Source organism: Streptopelia decaocto, assembly GCF_964273445.1.
Source record: "Streptopelia decaocto genome assembly, chromosome: 1".
NCBI lineage: Eukaryota > Metazoa > Chordata > Aves > Columbiformes > Columbidae > Streptopelia > Streptopelia decaocto.
This window is the reverse complement of record NC_138663.1, coordinates 85,336,510-85,345,959: the sequence shown is the minus strand read 5'-3', so window position 1 is coordinate 85,345,959 and position 9,450 is coordinate 85,336,510. Positions and strand designations below refer to the sequence as shown.

At 49.2% G+C, this 9,450-nt stretch overlaps 1 protein-coding gene across 1 annotated transcript; it reads left to right on the top strand.

The window, feature by feature from the left end:
- Nucleotides 1-3,805: 3,805 nt before the first annotated feature.
- GNB3 (G protein subunit beta 3) lies at nucleotides 3,806-8,848 on the top strand. The gene is made up of 9 exons (XM_082051988.1): nucleotides 3,806-3,938; nucleotides 4,502-4,540; nucleotides 4,712-4,818; nucleotides 4,930-4,993; nucleotides 5,105-5,267; nucleotides 5,354-5,420; nucleotides 6,335-6,536; nucleotides 7,699-7,915; nucleotides 8,727-8,848. Exons 1-9 carry the CDS (start codon nucleotides 3,882-3,884, stop codon nucleotides 8,831-8,833), a joined length of 1,023 nt encoding a protein of 340 aa, XP_081908114.1. The 5' UTR covers nucleotides 3,806-3,881; the 3' UTR covers nucleotides 8,834-8,848.
- Nucleotides 8,849-9,450: the final 602 nt, after the last annotated feature.

Genomic DNA, 9,450 nt, shown 5'->3' with positions numbered 1-9,450 from the left:
ACGTGACAGGCAAAACTGGAGCTATTATTATCACTCATCTGTGGCTCCTTGTCCTTCTGAGGCTGAGAACAATTCCCACCTTCATTTAGAGTGTTCCCTCAAAGGGATTTAAGGGTTTGGACAAAGTCCTGAACCTGAGTGACACCTTCTCTATATTTAGCCCCTTTTATCCGTCCTCGACATTGTGCCCCTGTGCTTTGATCTGCCTACCAGCTCTGAAAGCCCCTCATCTGGTTGTGCAATTTCACAGAGCAGGTACCGTGAACTGGCACTCCCATGTTAGTGCCAGCATTGAGAAAGAAGCACTCAGGGAAGGGAAGAGGATGGTATAAACTAGGAGAGATGCAAGGAAGACTGGGTATCTGGTGGGTGGTGGAGAGGACATGTGCAGCCAGCTTTACCTGGGGCAGAAATTGCAGGTGAATGGAAGGAGGAGAGAAAAAGGCTCCTGCTTCCATGCAGGTCTGGGCAGAAAAAAAGAAGAATTCTATGATGTCAGTTTAAGGCAGGTGACTGGACAATTATCTCAGCCAATGCTCTATGAAATGGCAGCCTGGAGAGCAGAGAGCCGGTCCTGTTCCAGCTGAGAGGAAGCTTCAGGAAGGGTTTGCTGTTTAGAGACCAGACTTTGGGGACCATGCAGGGGAGACTGGAAGGAGAGAATCAGAGGGAAGAGGTGGCCCACCAAGAAAAGGCAATCCAATGCTCTAGGGCTGATGGAGAGCAGGTGGGATCAGTCCTAGGGAAAATGGAGAAAGGGGAAGGTGTGGACAATAATAAAGTTATTCCCTGCCCTTGGGTCACAACAACCCCAGGCAGCGCCACAGGCTTGGGGAAGAGTGGCTGGAAAGCTGCCTGGCAGAGAGGGATCTGGGGGTGTTGATTGACAGCCAGCTGAATATGAGCCAGCAGTGTGCCCAGGTGGACAAAAAGGCCAACAGCATCCTGGCTTGTATCAGGAATAGTGTGGCCAGCAGGACTAGCAAAGTGATCATCCCACTGTACTCAGCACTGGTGAGGCTGCAGCTCAAATACTGCACTCAGTTTTGAGCCCCTCCCTACAAGAAAGACATTGAGGTGCTGAAGCGAGTTCAGAGAAGGGCAACGGAGCTGGTGAGGGGCCTGGAGCACAAGTCTGATGAGGCACAGCTGAGGGAACTGGGGCTGATTAGCCTGGAGAAAAGGAGGCTGAGGGGAGACCTTATCAATCTCTACAACTACCTGAAAGGAGGTTGTAGCATGGAGGGTGTTGGTCTCTTCTTCCAAGTAGCAAGTGATAGGAAGAGAAGAAATGGCCTCAAGTTGTGCCAGAGGAAGTTTAGGTTGGATATTAGGAAAAATTTCTTCATTGAGAGTGTTGTCAGGCACTGGAACAGGCTGCCCAGGGAAGTGGTTGAGTTACCATCCCCAGAGGTGTTTAAAAGGTGCATAGATGAGGTTCTTAGGGACATGGTTTAGTGCCAGTCTTAGGTTAATGGTTGGCCTCGATGATCTTGAAGGTCTTTTACAAACAGAATGATTCCATGATTCTGTAATGGCAGGCCTGGTCTCCACAGAGTGGCTAGAAGTTCAGAGCTGCCACTTGGTGTGCTAAGAGGCAGTGACTAGAGCTGGACACAGTCTCTGCATCTTTTCTGTGTGCTGAAGCTGAGAGGCAAACACCACAAGATAAGGAGGATGTGCAGCCTCCTACTGACAGCAACAAGGCCTTCTCCAGCATCTCCCCAGTCTGTCAGTTAGCTGAGAGATGGTGTGGGGTATCCAACTCTTCCCAAAGGAGTAGAAGTACATGCAGGTGGGTTTTCATGGCCAACATCACTCATCTAGGCGCAGATATGTATCCTTGCTGGAAGGAACCTCCTCATCACTGTTCTGTCAAAATGAGAGAAGAAAAAAAAAAAAAACAAACCCAGCGGAAAGGGCCCAGCTCAGTTGCTGGTCTGTCCCCATCCTTCAGCATAGCTGAGGCTGGTAGCCCCAGGCCACTGCTGTGGCCTGGGCCTCCAGGCCCTGATGGTGCAGCCCAGGGCTCATCTCTTGATCCTTTACCATGTGCTGGGGCCAGTAGTCACATCCAGTGCCTGGGCAGGGAGTAGGGAAGAGGCAGCAGTACTGTGCATTCATGTTTGCAGGCAGCAGGTACAAGTCTTCCTCTGCAAAGCATAGTTTATCACTCTGGGATAAGCTCATGCCTCATGGGAGCTGGGGGAAATGTTTATCTCCTTGTCTTTCCTACACTTAAGCCATGCCTCAGGAGTCACTGGCCAAACAGAAACTCACACTGCCTAGGGGATCAAAGGAAAGCCACAAAGATGTGGAGGGTAAAGGATTCTGGAAGGAAACTCAATGACCTCTACAAAGCAGTGAGCAGTGGGACTTGGGAGATACCTGCATGTGCTTGTCCACAGCAAGAGAGCAGCCTGACACGGGAGGATATAAAGGCCTGTTGGCTGGAAAACACAAGGCCTTCAGTCAACAGTCCAGAGAGGGGCAGGGGCGATGTGACTCACAGGGACTAGGGGAATTTCTGCAGATGCTGATAGAGCATTTTTTGGCCTTGAGGCAAAGTGCTGTTCCTAATGATGAAGAATGCCTGGAACACATCTGGACACTCATATCTACCCAGAAGAAAGACTGAAGCAACAAAGACAAGATTTGTCCACAAGACTGGGAAATGCTAAAGTCACTGGTGAAATTTAAGTGCATGTAACGAGAGAGAACAAAACAGAGATGCTGTATAATCGTATGGTGCACCTGTGTCTTGAATACGGATTACAGTTCTGGTTCATTTCCCTCTCTGCAAAAACACATCACCTATACTTTGTAAACAACTGAAAAGGCCTTAGAGAACGTCATAACAGCTTACATGGGAGGAATTACTACGTGTTCTCTGCAGTGTGGAAGAGAGGTGAATGCAGACAGATATGACAAAGATCTATTTAAAAACCAGGTGATGCTGGTGAGTAGAGACCAGTTATTTGCTGATGCTTCCAACTCAAAAGCTACGTACCACCAAGTGGAATTAGTGCCATCCAGGAGTAGCCAAACTTCTTCACAGAGCATGCCACTAAGCTGCTGAAGTCTTCACCATGGAGGATGCTGAATTTCAGCATGGGTGCAAAAAGCTGTATGGACAAAAGCATAGAAGAAAAGTTCATCAAAAATTTGCATACAGTAATGCTCCCTTTATCCTTGAAAGCTGATGAAAAGCTGGGGCTAGGAAAGTAGGAGAAATACAATACTATTGTCTGCTTATGTTATTCTTAGATCATTCCCTTGGTACCCACTTCTTCTTCTTGTTGTGAAACTAGAAGGCAACCCTGACAGAGCACCTCAACAGCCCCTAGATTTTGTTGGTGGTAAAAGAGGTGGTAAGAACTGACTGGTGATGCTTTTCCTAGGACAAATGATAGGAAATAGCCACTGGTCTCCCCTCATCAAGCTTTCTACTCCTGGAGCTGAAATGGACAGCTTGGCTGTGGACAGGGAGAAGCTGACAAAGAGGACCCAGGACTTGGTAGGGCCTGGAACTGGAAGGTTATAAATAAGGAGATGAGGGGACAGGTGCAGCCAGAACCTCAGCAAGAGATTCTGGAGATCTTCAGCTTCCCAGTGTAAGTATAAGCAGCATACAAGACCAAATGGACCTCTGATCAAGCCCAGTACAAACTTTCCAAATGTTAAGGGCTTTGACCAGATACAGCATGACATTACCAATCTCAGCCATGAAATGGTTGCTAAGTCCTTATCAGAGATGCCTGCATTTGCATACTTGATCGGTTGTATATTAGTGCCCTTTCTATCTCACACCTTTCTCCTTTGATTTGTCTCCCCAGAATCAAGGCTGCCCCACGTGGAGGAGCCACCCCTAGGTCAGAAATATGGGGGAAATGGAACAGATGAAGCAGGAGGCTGAGCAGCTGAAGAAGCAGATTGCGGTAATGCTGGCAACAGTCGTTAAACTGCTGGGGCAGTGCCCTTGTGTCCAAGTTCTCCTCCTCAGCCACAACTTGGAGTTGAGCTTTCATCCTTGGAGCCCTCTGCAGTTCTGCACCTCCCTTTAAGTGCTAATGCAGATCTGCATAGCATGGTAGTGGGAGGAGGGGGAGAGGAAGGGAGAGACGAGGTGACTCTGCAACAGTGAGAAGGAAGTGGCCATGGATGTTTTGTCTGCAGAGAGTGTAGCGTGTCCCTGGGACCTCCTCAGTCTGCAAGGCAGCCTGTGTTCTGCCAAGCAGGAGTATCCATGCAAAGGGTGCAGTATGGGGAACTGGATGCTGAAGAACTTTTGGCTCACCTTCCTGATGTTTGACGGGTGCTGAGGTGCCCTGGTCACAGATCAGAATCCCCTTGTGCTGGCTATAATCTAAATACAGCAAAGCCACAGTTCCTACCTCCTGCAGCCACCAGGCTCTTGGTTATGCCCCTGAATTTCATGTGCCATTGCCTTCATCATATGGCTTTTATTTTCCTGTCTCATTTGCTCTTGTCTCTTCTCTAGGATGCCCGGAAAGCCTGTGCAGACACAACGCTTGCTCAGGTAAGGGACAGGGCTGGCTGGGCAGGTGAGTGTGTGGGGAGGACAGCTAGCTCCAGACCAAGGGAGACCATCTACAACTGGGAAGCAGAGTTAGAAGGCAGAGATGTGCGGAGCAGTAAAGCTCCTGTCAGACCAAGATTAATTCTTCCTCTCCTCCTCACCTTTCCTCAGATTGTGTCTGGAGTAGAGGTCGTTGGCCGCATTCAGATGCGGACCCGAAGGACCCTGCGTGGGCACCTGGCCAAGATCTATGCCATGCACTGGTCCACAGACTCCAAGTGAGAGAGATGCTGCTGATTTGCTGGGTGCAGGGCAGCGCATGGGTATGAAGGGCAGGAAGGCTCTGACGGGAAGAGAGCTACTAACATAATCTTGTTCCTCTCTCACAGACTTCTGGTCAGTGCCTCACAAGATGGGAAACTGATTGTGTGGGACACATACACAACGAACAAGGTAGGAGTCAGACAGCTGCAGCAAATTGGGATGCTCGACCTTTGGAGCTAGTGCCCTCGCCCTGCTCTCTCTCTGCTGCCACAGTCCTGACACGGTTTCTTGTCCTCCCAGGTACATGCCATCCCTTTGCGTTCTTCCTGGGTCATGACCTGTGCCTATGCACCCTCAGGCAATTTTGTGGCCTGTGGGGGCCTTGACAACATGTGCTCCATCTACAACCTCAAGACTCGTGAAGGCAATGTCAAAGTGAGCAGGGAGCTCTCAGCCCATACAGGTGTGTGTGCTGCCTGCCTGCAACCTGGGTGCCCTCCGCTTCCAAACCTGCCCCGTTTCTCACATTTCCGTTTTCCCCCTTCCCAGGTTACCTCTCCTGCTGCCGATTTCTTGATGACAACAATATTGTGACTAGCTCTGGAGATACGACATGGTGAGTGTTATCTTCTGCATCCTAGCGACATGACCTCTGGCTCTTGGAGGCATAGCTGACATCAGCAAGTGCAGTCCCTTTGTTCTGCAGCCCTCCACTCTCTAAGGACCAGTTGCTTCTGCACAGGGAAGCCATGCAGAGCAGCTTAGGAAGCCAGATCCATTCTTCCTCCCTTGGCAGAACAGGTTCTCCTTTTCCTGGTTGAGAACACATCAAGATGCAGATCTATTGTTGAAGTAGTATGGACCATGTCATCAGCTCTTACAATGCAATGTGTCATTTATGCCAGGACACAAAACATCATAAATTTATGTGAAGCCCAGACACACACTCCACTTCTTAAGTCTTACCCCCTGTGCAAGGGACACCTGCAAAGCCAGTGATCCTTTGACTCCTGGCTCTCAGGTCTCGCTGTGCTGTGACTCTGAAGAGTGCTGAGTCTTTATTCACCTCCACCCTGTTCCAACACTTGCTTTGGAAGAACCTCTTGACTGAGGATGAGTCAGGATGTGGCATTTCCATCAGAGGTCAAGGTTACATGGGGCTTGTTTGCCTGATTGTAGTGTGGGATCCCAGTGAACATGGCTTGTACATCCTACGAGCATGGATATGACAGACTTTTCTCAGCTGTGAGTCCCTCTTACCTCCCCTCAGTATTCCCTTCAGCTGTTGCAGTTATGGGAAAACAGTCAAACCCCCCACACCCCCAGCCTTAGTCTCTCTCTACTTTAGTAAAGGTAGAAAGATATCTCCTGTTGCATATAGCTGACTCCAGTGATACTCTCACCCATTTTCCCATGCTGTAGTCAGGCTCATGGCTTCCCTTCTTGTGTTTGCAAGTCAGACAGCTCTTCAGCCCAGCTGTAGATCTGCTTTGCCTGGGTTGGCTCTGAGAAGCTCTTATCTCTCCACAGCGCACTCTGGGACATTGAGACAGGGCAGCAGAAGACAGTGTTCCTGGGTCACACTGGAGACTGTATGAGCTTGGCCGTCTCCCCAGACTTCAAACTCTTCATTTCTGGGGCTTGTGACGCTACTGCCAAACTGTGGGATGTGCGGGAGGGCACCTGCCGTCAGACCTTCTTGGGGCATGAGTCTGATATCAACGCCATCTGCGTATGTATGCTGTCTGCACAGTGGTGGGGAGGCAAGGAAAATGGATGGTGGATCAGCTCTGAAACAGTCTCGGGACAAGCTTGAAATAAACTGTCACGGCTGTGTTGGGGACAAGGGTCTCAGGAGAGCTCAGCCCCATGATCCAGCCTGAAGCAGGGAGGGCCTGAGTTCACTGAAGTTTGGAGGCTGTGTCTTCCTGAGCATCAGGGAACAAAAGCATCTAGGACTGACTCAAAGCACTGCTTGAACCCAGCCAGCAGACTGTGATCTGTGGAGCTCAGCACCCTAATATGGATGCTGCTGCAGCTTTGCTCAGAGCAGCTGTTGAGAGCCATGATTCAGGCATGCTCCAGGAGCCCTGGGGCAAGACAAATGTGAGGCAGCAGGAATATCTAACTCAGCTGAGGGTCTTCGCTCCAGACAGCAGAAATGGGAACCTGGGATCATAGGGAGATCTTCTGAAGGTGAAATCTTCACAGGAGGCAGCACAGATATGTAGGGGCAAGTATTGCCCTCTGAGGCAAGGGTTCAAACCAGAACCCTGGAGGTAGCAGGACATGAAACGTGTCAGTTTAATCCTGCTCAGCTAACCAAATGAGTCTGCCATTTTCCTGCAATGTCTACTGCTTGAACCGCCCTCCACTGACTGCAATTAGTACAGCTTTTCTCACCTGTCCCATGGCTACCCTGCCAGCCGTATCATTTTCTGCCATACCTGCTCCTGAGGAGCTCTTTTTTGCTTCTCAGAGCAAGGATGCAGAAAAAGAGCGTGTATGAGAAGGCTGATGTAGGAGGATCAAAAAGAGGAAAGCTGTCATAGCTCTGATTTGTGCCAGACCCCATCTGGGGATAATGGGTGGACACTTGTCAAGCCCTAAACTAACAGTTGGAATTACAAAGAAAATAATCCTCCCTCAAGCACTAGGACATTTTGCAATAGCTCCAGCCCTTAGGTCATTTGCTTTCTTGAGATGGAAGGCTTTACTAGGTCTTAGGAGAAGCATCAGTCTCCCCCTTCAGCAGACTCAACTTTTATGATCTAGTGTCTTGTCCCACTAAGTTTTCCTACCCCTGTGGTGTCCTGGTGGTTAGTGAGGAGGTGAAGAATTGAGAAAAACTGGAAGGCACAGCCTGATTAAAATCTGATGTGTGCCCTCCTCAGTTCTTCCCTAATGGTGAAGCCATCTGTACCGGCTCAGATGATGCCACCTGCCGTCTCTTTGACCTCCGGGCAGATCAGGAGCTCATAGTGTACTCTCACGAGAGCATCATCTGTGGAATCACATCAGTCGCCTTCTCCCGCAGTGGGCGCCTCGTGTTTGCTGGGTATGATGACTTCAACTGCAACATCTGGGACTCCCTGAAAGCAGAGCGTGTGGGTGAGTGCCTCCTGGATGCCCCTCTTTTGTTCCCTGTAAGGTCTTCTGACCTTACCAAGGCAAGGAAAAGGCCTTTATTTTTTATAAAAAGGACACATCTCATACTGACTGAAACCAAATAAAGCTCCCTCACTCTTAAGGAGCACATCGTAAGTAGTACAACTATATTTTTGGTAGAAGAACTATTGGCTTTGATGTTAAGGAAGTCTAGCCTTTAAACAACATTGTTTCAAGGGAGAAAAGAGCATTAAGGTTCCTATTAGCTAAAACTGCTCACAAGCACCAGTAGTATTTCCTACTTTCTCCTAGACTCTGCTGTTTGCCAGTGCCAGCTATTCACAGTACCACTTGGTGGCCAGGTACCAAGCTGAGCATCTGTGGAAACTCTGTGATGCTCATACACAGAATACACCCAAGTGCCTTTTTTCTTTCAGATGAAAATCTGAAAATTTATAATGCAGCCCATCAACAGCATTGCTATTTCTCAGCCTTATCAAGAATGACATTGTTTCTTAGTCCTACCATTTCTCCAGGGTGAAAGTGGTTGTATGAACATTCAGCTAGCCAGACCTTCCCAAGAACATCATTGTTCTTTGGCCAGTCCCATGGGTGGTGGTTGTATGCCACAAATGTTCTTCTGCATGTTTGTTCTTACTAGCCACGTACTGATTGTAACGAGTTGTGCAGGAACAGACAGCACAATGCACACGGGTGTAGGTACACAGCTTACAGTGTGTCCTCAGCACAGTCAACCCCTTCATCTCTCCCAGGCCCCACTACTTTTCCTGATCTCTATTCTTTCCCTCCATAGGAATCCTTTCTGGCCATGACAACAGAGTGAGCTGCCTGGGGGTGACGGCAGATGGCATGGCTGTTGCCACTGGCTCCTGGGACAGCTTCCTCAAGATTTGGAACTGAGGATGGCAGCAGAGAGGGAAAGAGCAGGGGAAGCATGGCACGCAGCCCAAGCCCATGCAAACAACAGAAATGCCTACCTACCACTCCCGCTTGTCTCTAGACACAGGTCGCTAGTAGGGGTCTCCCAGAGCAAAAGGGAAAGGAGAGGCTGGGGAAGTGGAGCAGGGAGAGCTGGGGAGCAGCACACACACTGGCCCTCCTCCAGCAGTTTCCAGCTTCATGCAGGCCTGAAGACCTGCAAAATACTGTTTTTTATGTCTCAGGACATTACAGTGCAGTTCAGACACTTTGCATCTTCAAACACCTCTACCCACATTGACACTCATCGTTCAGAGGACCTCTCATGCAGCACATTCGTCCCAGGCTAAGCTCCACCCCTGATTAAACTCTACCTAACTTCTCTGTGCAGCTGTCCTTTGTCACTGCAGACAGCCTCAGAGATGTACTGGGTTTGAGATTCCTATTATGCAACATCAGGCAAAAAAGGTAGTGTAAATTTGGCTCATTTTCCATTGGGAAAGACTTAGCTCAAGTCTTATCTATGCATAAATGGGAGAAAGTAGCCCTCAGACCTGCCAGAACACCAAGGAATATTATATTTATTCTTATTGTTTGCT

Excerpts from the sequence above, each read along its gene's own strand:
- GNB3 (XM_082051988.1), top strand. The coding sequence starts at position 3,882 with ATGGGGGAAATGGAACAGATGAAGCAGGAGGCTGAGCAGCTGAAGAAG. Across the intron at positions 4,819-4,929 it reads CACTGGTCCACAGACTCCAA|ACTTCTGGTCAGTGCCTCAC; the intron begins GTGAGAGAGATG and ends CCTCTCTCACAG. Across the intron at positions 5,268-5,353 it reads GGAGCTCTCAGCCCATACAG|GTTACCTCTCCTGCTGCCGA; the intron begins GTGTGTGTGCTG and ends CCCCCTTCCCAG.